This window comes from Carcharhinus amblyrhynchos, chromosome 27 (genome assembly GCF_965287045.1).
Source record: "Carcharhinus amblyrhynchos chromosome 27, sCarAmb.v2.hapA, whole genome shotgun sequence".
Classification (NCBI taxonomy): Eukaryota; Metazoa; Chordata; class Chondrichthyes; order Carcharhiniformes; family Carcharhinidae; genus Carcharhinus; species Carcharhinus amblyrhynchos.
The window spans coordinates 36,094,744-36,113,205 of NC_137350.1; the positions used below are offsets into that span (position 1 = coordinate 36,094,744).

Consider the following 18,462-nt stretch of genomic DNA (forward strand, 5'->3'; position numbering starts at 1 on the left):
CCTGAGGGGCAACCTCTTCACACAGAGGGTGGCACGTGTGTGGAATGTGCTGTCAGAGAAAGCGACTGAGACAGGTTCAATAGCAACGTTTAAAAGGCATTTGGGTAAGTATATGGATGGGAAAGGATTAGAGGGATAGGGCTAAGCACGGGCACCTGGGACCAGCTGGGAGGGCACCATGCACTGATAAGGCTGAAGGCTCTGTCTTTCCTGCTGCATTGTCCTTATGGTTCTGTGAACAGTGGAATCCACTGGCCCAGGGGCAGGGGATGGGTTTGTGTGACATTCACCAACTGTTTCAGAGCAATTTATAAATCAGTTAATCTTCCATTTCGTGCAATTTATCTGAAAATGTGAAATTGAATCAACTGCACAGATATTTGTGGAAAATAGAGTTTCGCGTTCTCTGATCCTGGAATGGACGGAGGCTGCCTGGGAGAAATGATTAAATCAGAGGGTGGTAGCAGAGAGTTCTTTATCCCAGGACACAGATTGCACTGCCCCATTAGGAGAGAGAGAGACAGGGAGAGAGAGAGTTCAGAGATGCTGACAGTTTTAAGAACTCCCGATTCAATGTTGTAAATTAGTGTGCATTATCAGACAGTTCTCCCCGGATTGTCTGAATCTTTGCGACAACGCATCCAGAAGGATTTTTTTTTTCCCTTTCTCGCTTCATAATGCGCACCATTGCTTTTCAACCCTTGAGTGGTGACACACTTCTCCGCAGTGACTGTGGGAGCTTTATTCTGCTGCGCTCTCATGCAATTAGTTGCAATCCGAAAACAAGTTCAGCCTCGCTCCATTTATCAATATCCCTGTCTGGCTGTTATTAGAGAGCCATTGTTGGTGCCGGGAAGTGTTTGTCAAACCTTTTCAGGAGAGCTGGTCGCACTCAGTGATTCCGAAGGTGATGGATTCCAGTTTCAGTGTATTCACCAGCCTGATTCCATTGTCAGAGGTGCCTTTCTCTGGGTGGCTTGCTCTTTCTGAAGCTCCACCTTCCTAATTAAGTGGGTCTTAAAGACTCTACGACATTATTTACAGAGAGCAGGATATTCCTCCGGTGTCCTGGCAACATTCATCTCTCAATCAACATCATTAAAGAACAGGTAGATGGGATGATGTGGGACGGTGCTGGGCGCAGATTCTGAGAATTACCATTCCTCCAACTCCAGCCTTTTCCATTTCTTTCACCTCCGTTGCTCCACCACTGGTGGCCATGCCTTCAGCTGCCTAACCGCTAAGCTCTGGAATTTTCTAATATCTAATATCCTTCTTGGTGTATTAGGGGACCAATCAGAAGACAAAGGTACATCATGAAGACAGATTAGACCCCAACTATTTTGGCATGAGTGTGAGGATCAGATGTTTCAAAGAACAAAGAAAATTACAGCACAGGAACAGGCCCTTCAGCCCTCCGAGCCTGCACCGACCATGCTGCCCGATTGAACTAAAACCCCCTACCCTTCCTGGGACTATATCCCTCTATTCCCATCCTTTTCACGTATTTGTCAACATAACATAAGAACATAAGAAATAGGAGCAGGAGTAGGCCATCTAGCCCTTCGAGCCTGCCCCGCCATTCAATAAGATCATGGCTGATCTGTCGTGGCTCAGTTCCACATTCCCGCCCTCTCCCCATAACCCTTAATCCCCTCTCTTATCAAAAACCCATCAACCCGCGTCTTAAAAATATTTAGCGAGGCAGCCTCCACCACTTCAACGGGCAGAGAATTCCAGAGATTCACCACCCTTTGAGTGAAGAAGTTCCTCCTCAACTCCGTTCTAAACCGCCCCCCCTTTATCTTGAGGCTGTGCCCCCTAGTCCTATTATCCTTTCTGAGCGGGAAGAGTCTCTCCACCTCTATCCTATCCATCCCATTCATCATCTTATACGTCTCAATGAGATCTCCCCTCATTCTTCTAAACTCTAACGAGTACAAGCCTAGTTTATTCAGCCTCTCCTCATAGCTCAACTCCCTCAACTCCGGCATCAGCCTAGTAAACCTCCTCCGCACTCCCTCCAAGGCCAAAATATCCTTGCGTAAGTACGGCGCCCAAAACTGCACACAGTACTCCAGCTGCGGCCTCATCAAGACCCCCCTTAAAACTCACTATCGTATCTGCTTCCACTACCTCCCCCAGCAGTGAGTTCCAGGCACCCACCACCCTCTGTGTAAAAAAAAACTTGCCTTGTACATCTCCTTTAAACCTTGCCCCTCACACCTTTAAACCTGTGCCCCCTAGAATTGACTCTTCCGTCCTGGGAAAAAGCTTCTGACTATCCACTCTGTCCAAGCCCCTCACAATCTTGTAGACTTCTATCAAGTTGCCCCCTCAACCTCCATTGTTCCAGTGAGAACAAACTTAAGTTTCTCTAACCTCTCCTCATAGCTAATGCCCTCCATACCAGGCAACATCCTGGTAAATCTTTTCCGTGCCCACTCCAAAGCCTCCACATCTTTCACTCCAGGCGTGATTCTACTGACAAACGAGGAAGCTTTTATCAAAACAAACTTTATTTAACAACACAGTTTGATTATAACAAATGAATTAACTTAACTTTTAACAATTGATTAGTACTTAAAAATGACAAGACACAATTCTTAACCTCTAACCTATCACTGAGTTCCAATCAAGCAACTTTTTTCTTATACACTTAAACACCTCTTTAAAATTAGTTAGCAAAACACAATTACTTTGACTTGGGTTATAAGGCTTGGAGCTTTCTTTGGAGAGAGAGAGCCAGAGAGACACCTGCTTCTGACAGCCCAGGCAGCAACTACTTGTATTTGAAAATGAAAATTCAACTGTCTTTTCCTACATGCTTAGCTCCTTCCATTAACCACATGACTCTGTCTCCCTCAGTCAAACTAATCAAAACTCACATAACTCTGCATACCTGGCCTAAATTCGCAGGAAAACTTCAATGAACAAAAGGTCGATTAAGTCTATGAAGTAACACATTCCAAACAAATTGTCTATACAAAATAACACATTCCTAGCAATTATCCTGCATTCTTATGTTTACCAAGCATATCAACTCTTGTATCAAAAGACTTCCTCTTAATATACCCAACCTTAAACATAAAATATATCAAAATAGCACAGTACTATCGCTGGATTCAAATTTTGTTTGGTAACACTCCTGTGAAATGTCTTGAGATGTTTTACTACAGTGAAGATGCTATATAAATGCAAATTCTCCTGCACATTCCTGTACCAAAGATGCTGCTCTTCAGAGTAACTTGCACATCACGCACTTGGGGAATAAGCAATGGGAAGCTATATAAAGGCCAACCTGTCTATCTTGTCCTCTGAAGCCCTAAGTGTCTGTCACTCAGGACTGATGTGCTGTTACGTCTTATTTTGTCCATACTCTGAGTCTGATAGGCATTCCTTTCTGATCACAGTGCATGAAGAGCTTGCTCTTGTTTGGGTAGATTGAGTTAGAGGTGCAGTCAGCTGGAATGTAACACGGAGAGTGAATTGTTCTATTCTAAGCAGTAACGAACATGTCAAAGGAACTAATTGAGGTGAAAACAAGAACCTAAGTGGAAAAAGCAACGGGTGAAGGTTTAACAGATACAGTTGATCCAATTGGGAAAATGGTTAATACACCCCCTGATACCCGCCACTGCCCTGCCACCACCCGCGCCCCCCCCCCCCGCCCCCCCCAATCCCTCGTCCCCAGTCACATTGATGTATGCTGTGGTCAATATTCTCTCAGAATCAGTATCACAGCCTGTCTGGGTGGCCCATAGAATCCCCACAGTACAGAAGGAGGTACAAGTCTGTACCAACCATAACCCCACACATTTTACCCTGCTAATCCCCCTGACACTAGGATCAGCTTAGCGTGGTCAGTCAACCTAACCCCACATCTTTGGATTGTTGGACGAAACCGGAGCACCCAGAAAAAGCCCATGCAGACACAGGGAGAACGTGCAGACTCCACACAGACAGTGACCCGAGGCTGGAATTGAACCTGGGTCTCTGGCACTGTGAGGCAACAGTGCTAATCACTGTGCCAATGTGCCACTCATCATGGTGGCACAGCAGTTAGCACTGCTGCCTCACAGCGCCAGGGATCCAGGTTCGATTCCCAGTTGGGTCACTGCCTGTGTAGAGGCTGCACGTTCTCCCAGTGTCTACATGGGTTTCCTCCGGATGCTCCAATTCCCTCCCACAGTCCAAAAGACGTGCTGGTTAGGTGGATTGGCCAGGCTAAACTTTACCCAAAAAGTGCCGGAGTTGCTTCCTCAATGTATCCGAACAGGTGCCGGAGTGTGGCGACTGGGGGGAATTTCACAGTAACGTCAATGCAGAACTAATGTAAACATAATTGTGACACTAATTTAGTAAGTACTATTAATAGTAAGCAGACATTCTGTCCTCCAGTGATCTGGAGTGCCCACTTTCTAACAATATCCAAGTAAATAATAACAAGATTCAAGGATCATAAGACAGAATGTTCAATCAGTTACCCTAAAAAGAAACTGCTTGAGTTAATGTTGCACCTTCTGTCGTCTCAGGAGATCTCAAAGCACTTTACTGACAATGACTGATTTTTGAAGTATAATCACTGTTGCTACTAGAGTTTCCGTGTGACATTATGTGATTCTCCTTGCTTTGAAAGGGGGCTGAATACTCTCCACAGACTGATTCACAGCCTCTTAAACCATCAGCTGGTTTCATTTGTACATCACAAATGGATGAATACTAAAGAGGTGCCCCACTCTCCTCGATTCATAAAATAACAAAGACAGCGCCTACATTCTCAATAACATTAGCCTTCAAACGGGAATGTACTGGCTCCGTCACTTCAGTCCTTCCTGCCACTCTGCCACAAAAAGAGAAAACTAACCATCTAACTCAGCTGCCATTGGCTGTGACACTCCAAACCCAAGTGCAAGAGCAGAAATTAAATTGGACCTCCTCGTGAAGTTTCACCAAAACAAAATCGATGGTTAGATCTCTTTCAATTAAGAACTCAACAACAAGAAGTTGCATTTATATAACATCCCTAACACAGCCACTCCAGAGGAGCACAAGCAAACAAAAGATAACTCTGAGCCACATGTGTGAAATTAGGTTCAGAACAAAAGTTTCCTCAAAGTTCCAAGGAAGGGCCACAGCAACGGGAGAAGGGCCACAGATGGTGTTCAGGTGGAGTCTGTAATTGCAAATGGCCGTGTTATGTCCTTGTACGCAAATCTTCCTCTCTGAACTCTAGAAGAACGTTGTGTGTGATCTTAGTTGTCAATATTTTGTGTGCTGTATCTGCTCACATTGAACCTTGGAGAGTATGGAGTGTCCAGCAGAACACTTAGTCAGCCCAATGGTGTCATTGGGACAGCAATTAGGCGTTACAGTTGACCTCACCATATCTAAACTCGGGGAATGGGAAGTCGAGCTCCCACTCTGAGTGCTATCCTCGATGGGCAGAAAGGCCTGTTCGGTACTGTATGATTCTATCCAATAACCTCTCCTGGGCAGCACATGGAATGGAATCTTGCACAATGTATAGATTGGTCAAACTTGCCCAAGGTGTGGGGGGATGTCTGGTGTCTGTGGGACAATACTGTGCGGGATACAGTAGTGTTGTGGTTGTGTTGGTGAGCTAACAATCCTGACAACAGGAGTTCGAATCCCAGACCGATAGTTTGAGAATTTGGGATCAGTGTCAGCTCGTTAGAAAGATGCCATTAATAGGAGTGACCATGTTGCTGTGGATAACAGTGACCACAATCCCATTGTCCAGTGTTCTAAAAACCAAATTAATTCTCTTTAGGGAATAAAATCTTCTCTTATACCCCACCCAGTCTGTAAGTTGACACACAACAACATGGCTGACCCTTAACTTTGCTCTGAAATCCTTCATCATTGAATTTTGTGCAACAGAACCGAACCAGGCCTCCATACTTGTGCCAGTTCTTCCAAAAAAGCCAAAATAAAATATAAATACTGTGGGTGCTGGAAATCTAATATAGAAACAGAAAATGCTGCATAAACTCAGCACGGACGGCTCGGTAGCACACAGCGCCAGGGACCTGAGTTTGATTCCTGGCTTGGGCCACTGTCTGTATGGAGTCTGCACGTTCTCCCCTTGTCTGCGTGGATTTCCTCTGGGTGTTCCGGTTTCCTCCCACACTCCAAAGATGTACGGGTTAGGTGGATTGGCCGTGGTAAATTGACCCTTAGTGTCAGGGGGAACTAGCTAGGATAAATGCATGAGGTTATGAGGAAAGGGCCTGGATGGGATTGTAGTTGGTGCAGATTTGATGGGCTGAATGGCTTCCTCCTGCACTGTAGGCATTCTATAATACTGGCAGAATCTGTGGCCAAAATTCTCCAATCTTTACTGCCGCGGGAAGCGTAACGGGCGAGGCAGGAAATTCGGCAGGATCATTCAACGTTCCATTGAGCTGGAGCGGGACTTTCCAGTCTTGGGGCGCATGTGACCGGAGAATCCCACCCTTCGTTTTGAGTCTGGATGACTTCTTCAGGACAACTCGGAACGTTGGGCGGAATTTTTCCATCCCGTTCATCATGGGAATCATAGCGAGCAGTGGGGGGCAGGTGGACCATACAAATGTCCGTTGGCCTCGAGCGGGATTTTCCAGTTTTGAGGTGAGTATGGCTGAATAATCCCGCCTGTTAACTCTGCTTCTCTCTCCACAGATGCTGCCGGGTTTATCCAGCATTTTCTGTTTTTAATCTTTGGAAAAGATGTTCAGTTAGCCCCCCTCCGCTGCTCTCCCTCTCGAGGCCCATCCCTGCAGCGCAGAAGGAGGCCATTCGGCCCACCAAGTCTGTATCAAATGCAATCCCACCCAGGCCGTATTCCCGTAACCCCACACATTTATCCTGCTAATCCCTCTGACACGAAGAGGCAATTTAGCATGACCAATCTACCTAACCTTGGGGAGAAACCGGAGCACCCGGAGAAAACCACACGGACATGGGGAGAATGTGCAAACTCCACACAGACAGTGACCCAAGCTGAGAATTGAACCCGGGTCCCTGGCGCTGTGAGGCAACAGTGCTAACCACTGTGTCAACCAGTTGAATGAAACTATTACCCTTACCACCAACATCTCAGTACAGTTCGGGGTGGGTAACACATGCCAGTCTTGGCAGCAATGCCAACGTCTCAAGAATGACATTTTTGTAACTCCAGCAAGCTTTCAGAGAAAGGGGAAAAGGAAATAAAGTGATGTTGCGGAGTGAAGGTGGAATAGTCAGTTTCCATGAAGATATTCATGGATCATCTATCACCAATCCTGCGATGGCATTTTATGAATGGATTCAGATAACCCGGAGCTGTGTGTGGTGCTGGAGGGGGTTCAGGCTATCTATATAATCCATCATGCTTCACACATTGATGTCAAAATTATTAGAGAGAGAGAATGAAAGGCAGAATTTTCACACTGGGGTCAATCTCAGGTTAATTGCTGTTGCTGAGTGAGCCTGGGGTGAGAAACTTACAACAACTGGCACTCGGCAAACTTCCTTCACCAACAACTAGTAACTGACCTCAGGACCTTTACAGTGCTGCTGCCTAGAGGCGTTAAGGAGCAGCTCCTGACCAGGGAATGTGGAGGGGAAGGCACGGTCACAGCAATGTTGTTCCTTTTGCTTCTTGATGTTAGAGGCAGCTTGGAGAGGGGTGGAGTTGGTGCGTATTTCAGTGAGTATCTGGAGTGAGTGCTGTAGATTATACACGCGGCAATCAGAATAACCGAGGGTGGAGGAGGTGGATAGGGAGTCACGGAAGGTCAATCAGAGCTTGTCTCTGCGATAGTTCCCGAGTGTTATTGTGGCATCACCCAATCAGGTTTGATTTGATTTATTATTGGCATATATATTAACATACAGTCTAAAGTACTGTCTCTTGTGCGCTACACAGACACAACATACCGTTCATAGAAAAGGAAATGGAAGAGTGCAAAATGTAGTGTTACTGTCATAGCTCGGGTGTAGAGAAAGGTCAACTTAATGCAGGGTATGTCCATTCAAAAGTCTGACAGCAGCAAGGAAGAAGCTGCTCTTGAGTCAGTTCGTACGTGATCTCAGACTTTTGTAAATTTTTCCTGAAGGAAGAAGGTGGAAGAGAGAATGTCTGGGGTGCGTGGCATCCTTAATTAGGCTGCCTGCTTTGCCAAGGCTGTGGGGAGTGTAGACAGAGTCAATGGATGGGAGGCTGGTTTGCGTGATGGATTGGGCTGGATTCAAGACCTTTTGTAGTTTCTTGTGGTCTTGGGCAGAGCAGGAGCCCATACAAGCTGTGATACAACCAGAAAGAATGCTTTCTATGATGCATCTGTAAAAGTTGGTGAAAGTTGATGCAGTCCATTGAGCAGATGGACACAGTGACCAGCCTCTGACTTGTTCTTATAGCTCTACTTGGTCCAGTTTAGTCATTTGGTCAGTGCTGAGGCTGAAGGATGTTGATGGTGATGGCAGGAGGCAGTAAGGTTAGGGTTTGGGAGGTGGGGTGTGGGTGGGGGGTGAGGATTGGGTTTGGGGCTGGGGATTGGGGTTGGGCTGGGGGGTAGGGTTGGAGCTTGGGAGGTGGGGGATGCTCAGTTGCAATAATGCCATTTATCTTGTATTTGTAATGGTGAGGTGACCAGCTGCCAGTTGTTAGCGTGAGCCTGGGTGTTATTGGTCAGTACGGACTGCAACAGGAGCTGAAACCTTAACTTTCAAACTGCCCTTCAAATCGTGCACCATCCTGATGTAGCTGTGATACTCTCCCTTCATCATCTCTGGCTCAGAGGTTGGAATTCCCGAGCTAACAGTCTTGTCCGTGCTTTATGGAACAGCGAGGGTCATTGATAAAACCACTCAAGATGGTTTAGTGTGAGAATCCATAGCTGAGGAGTTTCTGTAGTAATGCCCTTGAGCTGTCGAGACAAGTCTCCAGGAACTGTAACCACCTCCCATTGTGTCAGTTACAAACCCATCGAAGTGAAAGTTTTCTCCTTTTGAATAGTTTCAGCACTGCAAAGGAGATTCTCTCCTTTCCTTCTCCATTTAACATTCTTTAAATTCATTTTTGGGACATGGGTGTCGCTGGCTGGGTCAGCATTTATTGCCCATCCCTGCTTGCCTGAGGGCAGTTGAGAGTCAACCACATTGCTGTGGCTCTGGTGTCAGATGTAGGCCAGACCAGGTAAGGATGGCAGATTTCCTTCCCTAAAGGACATTCACGAACCCATTGGGTTTTTCCGACAATGGTTTCACTGCCATCAGTCGATTCTTAATTTCAGATATATTTTATTGAATTCAAATTCCACCATCTGCTGTGGTGGGATTCGAACCCAGTCCCCAGAATATTAGCTGAGTTTCTGGATCAATGGTTTAGCAAGAATACCACTAGGCCATTTCCCCCCTCCATGTTTGGATCCATGTTTGGACTAAGGCTGATGACTCTGGAGTTGGGTCTTTCTGGTGGAACCTGAACTGAATATTGGTGAACTGGTTATTATTTTAAGTTGCTTTTTTTAGTTTTGTGAACAGGTTATGAATTTTATTCTTTCCTCTGCACAATGTGCAGAGTGGACAGGGCAAGTCCATCTCCTTGCTTGCTCCAGAAATCAAGTCAAATTGAACCCAACTCATGGTCCCTACATTAGAGGCATTCTAGATCCAAGCTTACAAGAATAGGTATTACCCCTGATCCTACGCTTGATCTTGTTCTCCCATAACTGCATGGGTTTCTCTGGGTGCTCTGGTTTCCTTGCACTGTCTAAAGATGTGGAGGTTAGTTGATTGGCCGTGTTAAATTTCTGCTTAGTGTCAGGGAGGTTATTACGATAAATATGTGGGGTTACAGGGATAGGGTCTGGGTGGGATTGTTGTTGGTGCAGACTCGATGGGCCAAATGGCCTCCTTCTGCACTGTTGGGATTCTGTATCCTTTGGTGATCTGTTCTTTGGGCGAGTGAGCAGATTACTGGCTGTTGCAAGATGATGCAATTGTCTCTTTCCATTGAAGTCATGCAGCTGTTTCTAATAACATGGCACTATTCCCCAATACTGAGAGTGTATGGTGCGCAGATCCCAAACTCAATGACAAGCTTAACACTTTGTCCAAGCTGGATCTGCCACAGAGTTCATGCCAAGGTTTTTTTTTGAAGAGTTGGTGCCTCGATAGTAAACACTATAAGGCCCATAATTCCTGGAGGAAAACAACCATTCTGTCAGAGGAGAATCATAAGAACATAAGAACATAAGAAATAGGAGCAGGAGTAGGCCATCTAGCCCTTCGAGCCTGCCCCGCCATTCAATAAGATCATGGCTGATCTGTCGTGGCTCAGTTCCACTTTCCCGCCCTCTCCCCATAACCCTTAATCCCTTCTCTTATCAAAAACCCATCAACCAGCTTCTTAAAAATATTTAGCGAGGCAGCCTCCACCACTTCAACGGGCAGAGAATTCCAGAGATTCACCACCCTTTGAGTGAAGAAGTTCCTCCTCAACTCCGTTCTAAACTGCCTCCCCTTTATCTTGAGGCTGTGCCCCCTAGTCCTACTGTCTTTTTTGAGCGGGAAGAGTCTCTCCACCTCTATCCTATCCATCCCATTCATCATCTTATACGTCTCAATGAGATCTCCCCTCATTCTTCTAAACTCTAACGAGTACAAGCCTAGTTTATTCAGCCTCTCCTCATAGCTCAACCCCCTCAACTCCGGTATCAGCCTAGTAAACCTCCTCTGCACTCCCTCCAAGGCCAAAATATCCTTGCGCAGGTGCGGCGCCCAAAACTGCACACAGTACTCCAGCTGCGGCCTCACCAATGCCCTATACAGCTGCAGCAAGACCTCCCTACTTTTATATTCAATCCCCCTCGCTATGAAGGCCAGCATCCCATTTGCCTTCCTGACCACCTGCTGCACCTGCAAGCTGGGTTTTTGCGACTCATGCACAAGGACTCCGAGGTCCCTCTGCACCGTCGCCTGCTGCAGTTTTTCTCCACGTAAGTAATAGTCCTTCCTACCAAAGTGGACCACCTCGCACTTGCCAACATTAAATTCCATTTGCCATTTCCTGGCCCATTCGCCCAGCCTATCTAGATCCTTCTGCAGACTCTCCACACCCTCCGCACAATTTGCCTTTCCCCCAATCTTGGTGTCATCAGCAAATTTCGACACCCTACACTCGGTTCCCTCCTCCAGATCATCTATATAAATGGTAAATAGCTGAGGCCCCAGCACCGACCCCTGGGGCACCCCACGAGTCAGAATGGTGCAACACAGAAGGAGGCCATTTGGCCCAATGTGCTGGTGCTGGCTCTTTGAAAGTGATAAGCTGCTGAGACCATGTCTCTGCTCTTTCCCACGGCTCTGCAAATGTTTCACTTCAGGCATTCTATTTAATTCCTTTTTGGAAGTTATTGGTGATTCTGCAAGCATTAACCTTTTCAGCTGCTGTATTCCAGATCATAACTCTTCATTGCAGAAACTATTTTCTTCATGTTGCCTTTGGTTCTTTTCCCAATTACTTTAAATCGTTTTACTCTGGTTGCCAGCCCGGGTGCCACTGGAAGCACCTGCTGCTTATTTACTGCATCAAGATTGCTTACGATTGTCAAATCTCCCTTTAATCTCCTTGACTCTGTCGAATACCTGAGCCTCACACTTTGTCAATGAATGATTGGTTTCATCAAATTAAATGAGGCCGTAATTGGCTAAAAGAAACACTTTTGCACCTAGTTTGTCCAGAACAATTATTACGGGCTAATCACAGAGTCTTCACTAACAATGCAGCATAATATAGTGGGAATATGATAACTGGGCCTACTCGTGGAGAGGTTACAGGGCAGTCTCCTGGCAGTGGGAAAATCTCCCTCTATTAGGTTAGGGGCAGGAATGGGCCAGAGGGGGAACCTCTCGTAGCCAGTTGTCAGTGAGGCTCATTATTGGCAATAATTATCTCTAAGCTTACTGGAATTTCATCTTGGTTCAGGGAGTTTTGCAAGGTCCCCCACAGGCTTCACAGTAAGTCCTGACGGGTTTACTGGTGGCTTGTGCAGGGATGGGGGTGTGTGGGGCTCCCAATTTCAAATGCATTTAAGTGCCCGGTTGAGGGACTTGTCAGCGGGTAGGTAACAGACAGCACAGCGGCACAGTGGTTAGCACTGCTGCTTCACAGCTGCAGGGACCCGGGTTCAATACCCGGCTTGGGCCACTGTCTGTGTGGAGTTTGCACATTCTCCTCGTGTCTGCATGGGTTTCCTCCGGGTGCTCCAGTTTCCTCCCACAGTGCAAAGATGTGCAGGTTAGGTTGATTGGCCATGCTAAAATTGCCCCTTAGTGTCCTGAGATGCGCAGGTTAGAGGGAGGTAGGGATATGGGAGTAGGGCCTGGGTAGGATTGTGGTTGGTATAGGCTTGATGGGCCAAATGGCCTCTCTCTGCACTGTAGGGTTTCTATGATAGATACTGAAACCTGCTCCCTGCCCTTGCTTCTGCCTCCCCTGCCCCCTGCAACCCCCTCCCCTCATTCCACCCTCAGTCTGGTCCCTGAGTGATCCTTGGCCCCTTCCTAGTTGCAATACCGGCAGCAACCACCGCTCCTGGTGGCAGTGCATGTAATAGAATCATACAGCAATACAGCATGGAAACAGGCCCTTCGGCCCAACCGGTCCATTCTGACCATGGTGCTTTCCCAGTCCCAAATAGAGTCATAGTCATATGTAATGGATGGTAGCTGGTTTCAGATTGGTCAGCTGCTCTCAGTGGGCAGGATTTCTGTACCCCCTCCCCCAGATTCCTGAATCCCAGGGAAGGCCCGATGCAGCACCTAATCCCTGTCAGACACAACACCAAATTCCCACCCGTCTCCAACTGGGAGCATGAACCCCTGTGGCTGACATTGAATCCTGCCCATTGTTTCCCAAACACCCAGCCACCCATCCATTGAACATAAGAAATAGGAGCAGGAGTAGGCCATCTAGCCCTTCGAGCCTGCCCCGCCATTCAATAAGATCATGGCTGATCTGTCGGGGCTCAGTTCCACTTTCCCGCCCTCTCCCCATAACCCTTAATCCCCTCTCTTATCAAAAACCCATCAACCCGCGTCTTAAAAATATCTAGCGAGGCAGCCTCCACCACTTCAACGGGCAGAGAATTCCAGAGATTCACCACCCTTTGAGTGAAGAAGTTCCTCCTCAACTCCGTTCTAAACCACCCCCCCTTTATCTTGAGGCTGTACCCCCTAGTCCTACTGTCTTTTCTGAGCGGGAAGAATCTCTCCACCTCTATCCTATCCATCCCATTCATCATCTTATACGTCTCAATGAGATCTCCCCTCATTCTTCTAAACTCTAACGAGTACAAGCCTAGTTTATTCAGCCTCTCCTCATAGCTCAACCCCCTCAACTCCGGTATCAGCCTAGTAAACCTCCTCTGCACTCCCTCCAAGGCCAAAATATCTTTGCGCAGGTGCGGCGCCCAAAACTGCACACAGTACTCCAGCTGCGGCCTCACCAATGCCCTGTACAGCTGCAGCAAGACCTCCCTACTTTTATATTCAATCCCCCTCGCTATGAAGGCCAGCATCCCATTCGCCTTCCTGACCACCTGGATCTGGAAATCATTCCCAATTCCTACTCCAGTTGCTCCGAATGCTCCATCCCGCTGAACAAGATTGACAATTTAATGTCAATTTACATTGAATTAAGGTTAGTTTTTGTACTATGAGCATGTGGGGAGTAGGAGCTTGATTAAAAATAACCAATCTACGTCCCCCTAGGACCCTGACGACTTTCATCCATCAGTTATTTAATTCTTGGCTCCAAAGGTGATGGGATGGTGTGTTATAACCCACTGAACCATCTAGGACTTTGCTTCATTGACCATTATTGTAAGCTCCCACTTCAGCTTATCAGACTTGACAAAGAATTCTCTAGAATATTCCATACGGAGAGTCCTGTGTCTAGACGGAGAGATAGTTCCTGATTTCTATCACCCACTCCCAACAAAAGCAGCTTTCATAGAATCTCTACAGTGCAGAAAGATCCACTCGGGCCTGGAACCACAACTATCCCACCCAGGCCCTATCCCCATAACTCCACATATTTACCCTCCTAGTTGCCCTGACACTAAGTTTAAAGTTTATTTATTCATTCGTCACAAATAGGCTTACATTAACACTGTAATGAAGTTACTGTGATAATCTCCTGGGCACCACACTCTGGCACCTGTTTGGGTACACTAAGGGAGAATTTAGAATGGCCAATGCACCCAACCAGCATGTCTTTCAGACTGTGAGAGGAAACTGGAGCACCCAGAAGTAACGCACGCAGACACGGGGAGAACATGCACAGTCACCCAAGGCTGGAATTGAACCCAGGTCCCTGGCACTGAGGCAGCAGCACTAACCACTGTGACCCGCAAATTGTGCGGAGGGTGTGGAGAGTCTGCAGAAGGATCTAGATAGGCTGGGCGAATGGGCCAGGAAATGGCAAATGGAATTTAATGTTGGCAAGTGTGAGGTGGTCCACTTTGGTAGGAAGAATGGTAGGAAGGACTATTACTTACGTGGTGAAAAACTGTAGCAGGCGACGGTGCAGAGGGACCTCGGGGTCCTTGTGCATGAGTCGCAAAAACCCAGCTTGCAGGTGCAGCAGGTGGTCAGGAAGGCGAATGGGATGCTGGCCTTCACAGCGAGGGGGATTGAATATAAAAGTAGGGAGGTCTTGCTGCAGCTGTATAGGGCATTGGTGAGGCCGCAGCTGGAGTACTGTGTGCAGTTTTGGGCGCCGCAGCTGCGCAAGGATATTTTGGCCTTGGAGGGAGTGCAGAGGAGGTTTACTAGGCTGATACCGGAGTTGAGGGGGTTGAGCTATGAGGAGAGGCTGAATAAACTGGGCTTGTACTCGTTAGAGTTTAGAAGAATGAGGGGAGATCTCATTGAGACGTATAAGATGATGAATGGGATGGATAGGATAGAGGTGGAGAGACTCTTCCCGCTCAAAAAAGACAGTAGGACTAGGGGGCACAGCCTCAAGATAAAGGGGAGGCGGTTTAGAACGGAGTTGAGGAGGAACTTCTTCACTCAAAGGGTGGTGAATCTCTGGAATTCTCTGCCCGTTGAAGTGGTGGAGGCTGCCTCGCTAAATATTTTTAAGAAGCGGGTTGATGGGTTTTTGATAAGAGAGGGGATTAAGGGTTATGGGGAGAGGGCGGGAAAGTGGAACTGAGCCACGACAGATCAGCCATGATCTTATTGAATGGCGGGGCAGGCTCAAAGGGCTAGGTGGCCTACTCCTGCTCCTATTTCTTATGTTCTTATGACCCCACCATTTCATTCTACATCACTAAGTCATGTCCCTTTGGAACCTCAGAATATTCAGAAGGTGGCTATCTTTGTTATCTCTTCACTCAAACCCCATGAATCGAGGAACATCAAATTTTAAACAGTAAACACCATCAGTCTTATAGATCGGGGATAACAGAAGTAAAAGTGATGCACCACTTGGATCCTCTCTGCGACACCGTGAGTTTAATGAGTCTCAAGAGTGCAGTTTCAAGCATATGTGTTCCCAATACCTTCAGCAAGAGACTGAAAGGGATTGGGATCTAGAGGGATGCTAATACATCACTGTGAGCCAGGGAGGAGAGAGATCTGCCAGGGTTCCTGGACCTGATTGCAATCGTCCTGAGTCAACATTGGATGAGGGACGTGTGTGGCTGTCGCGCACCTCATTATCTTTCACCTCCCGATTCTGACTTCTCATCGGGAGACAATCAACCCCAGTGGGGAGCTCAACTCCCGAGGTAGTCACCTCAATCACAAAAGTTTGGGTAGAATTAGAGGATAAACTGTTACTTGAAGGACTTCTCTCCGGAACCACTTTCCTTGTTAGTATTGAAAGACACAGACTGCGTCAAGGCTGACAAGAAGCCATTTCAAAGAGAAATTCACCTCAAAACCTTCATGTCAATCAGAATAAATTCTGATAGTTCAAAAAACGTCAAAAGGAAAGATCTAACAGCTTGCTCCATTGAGAAGTAAAAAAAGAACCTTTAAAATAAAGGGATCTAAATCTCTCCTTTAACCCATTGTTAACGTAGCTATGGTGAGAAGTTGTGTAAGATTTTATTATTTGCATTTATAAAGCGCCTTATCACATTATCAGAATGTCTGAAAGCGCTTCACGCAATAAAGTTGGAAGGCTGGGCCTTTTATGTAGAGAAATGAGATACAAATTTCCCCCAGCACCAACTGCGATGAGATGAATCTATCAGATCAAAGTATATGAAATATTAAGGTAGATACAAAGAAAATCTTCCCTCTGATGGACATATCAAGAATATAGCGATGGAATCTGAAAATTAAAGCTAAGGACATGAGGGAGCACATTTTCACACAAAAGTTTGTAGAAATTTGGAATTCTCTCCCCCGGGGCAGTTGGAGCTCTCAGAACTGGCATCAATAAACCCTTACTGGTTCTGGGCATCAGGAGACAGGAAACTTGTCCTGATTCTGTCACCTGGTGCGTATCAACCCTGACTCAATATGTAACACCTTCACCCTGAGTCAGAAAGTCCCACTCCAAAGATATTAAACATGCAATGACACATCCCGGCTACATTTTTGGAAGTGCCACCTTTCAGATAAGACGTTAAACCAAGCTCCCACTTGTTCCATCAAATGAAGACCCCACCGCTCCCTGTTAATTTTCTTTGTTCTTTCCTTGTTCTTTGGGACATCTGCCCTGTTCGTCTTTACCATGTCCTGACCAGTGTATGTCCCTAAAATAGATTGCCTGGCAAATATCACATTGCTGTTTGTGGGATCTTGCTGTGCACAAATTGGCTGCTGCATTTCCTACATTACAACAGTGACTACACTTCAAAAAAGTGTTTTTTTTTATGGAACATTCGCGTCGCTGGCTGGCCAGCATTTATTGCCCATCCCTAGTTGCCCTTGAGAAGGTGGTGGTGAGCTGCATTCTTGAACCGCTGCAGTCCACGTTCTGTGGGTTGATCCACAATGCCGTTAAGGAGTCAATTCCAGGATTTTGACCCAACAACTGTGAAGGAACGGCGATATATTCCAAAGTCAGGATGGTGAGTGGCTTGTAAGGTGGTGGTGTTAGCTGCTGCCATTGTCTTTCAAGATACTGTCTAAGGGTCTTTGGTGAATTGCTGCAGTGCATCTTGTAGATGGTACACACTGCTACTACTGAGCGTGGGTGGTGGAGGGATTGAATGTTTGTAGATGTGCCAATCAAGCGGGCTGCTTTGTCCTGGATGGTGTCAAGCTTCTTGAGTATCGTTGGAGCTGCACCCATCCAGGCAAGTGGGGAGTCTTCCATCACACTCCTGACTTGTGCCTTGCAGATGGTGGACAGGCTTTGGAGGGTCAGGAGGTGAGTTATTTGCAGTAGGATTCCTAGCCTCTGGGTGGCATGGTGGCACAGCGGCTAGCACTGCTGCCTCACAGCTCCAGGGATCCAGGTTCAACTCCCAGCTTGGGTCACTGTCAGTGTGGAGTTTGCACATTCTCCCTGTGTCTGCGTAGGTTTCCTCCAGGTGCTCCAGTTTCCTCCCATAGCCCAAAGATGTTAGGGGCATTGGTCATGCTAAATTGCCCCTTAGTGTTCCGGGATGCTTGGTTAGAGGGATTAGCGGGGTAAATATGTGGAGTTATGGGGATAAAGCCTGGGTGAGATTGTTGTCAGTGCAGACTCGATGGTCTGAATGGCCTCCTTCTGCACTGTAGGGGTTCTGTGATTCTCTGATCTGCTCTTGTAGTCACTGTGTTTGTGGTGAGTCCAGTTGAGATTCTGATCAATGATAACCTCAAAGATGTTGATAGTGGGGGGCATTCAGTGATGGTGACACCATTGAATGTCAAGGGGTGGTGGTTAGAGTGTCTCTTATTGATGGTCATTGCCTGGTATTTATGTGGCAAAAATGTTACTTGCCACTTGTCAGCCCAAGACTGGATATTGTCCAGATCTTGTTACATTTGAACATGGACTGCTTCCCTAGCTGTGAAACGCTTTGGGATGTCCTGAGCTCATGAAATTTGCTATATAAATACAAATTCTTTTGCTTTTCAAACCTCGAGTTTGCTCATTGGAAACCATTCAGCAGAAATCTTTTTCACAAAAGAGTTCCTTCTTTAAACCGTCTATTGTCTGCCTGCTGTTCCATTACAACCATCCCCTGCGTTACATGTTCAACATAACAATGTTGCAGTGGCTTTAGCAAGAATTGAAGAAAAGATGTATTAATATTGAATGAGGATTTTGTTAACGACACAGCAAAGACCACAATTTGCATGGTGATTTGTATTATTGGGACTGGCAGGAGGGATTAAGATCGTTACAATCATTTGCAAAGCAGGTGTATTGATGGAGAAGTGATAAACCTCTGCTGTACGTGTGTGAGGGCTGCCGTTCTGATCAGACCCATTCATTAAGCAGAGACGGACAAATGA

At 46.6% G+C, this 18,462-nt stretch overlaps 1 protein-coding gene across 2 annotated transcripts in view; it reads left to right on the forward strand.

Annotated features, from left to right (window-relative positions):
* Positions 1-18,462, forward strand: part of srcin1a (SRC kinase signaling inhibitor 1a) — a 411,921-nt gene that overhangs the window by 33,855 nt on the left and 359,604 nt on the right. Inside the window, exon 1 of one of the 2 annotated variants that reach the window (XM_080213891.1) lies at positions 7,534-7,693. The exons of the other annotated variant lie outside the window; for it this stretch is intronic. Coding sequence (XP_080070017.1) covers positions 7,627-7,693 — 67 coding nt within the window. The 5' untranslated portion in view covers positions 7,534-7,626. Of the gene's footprint in view, positions 1-7,533; positions 7,694-18,462 lie in introns of those variants that run through there. 2 annotated transcript variants of the gene reach the window in all.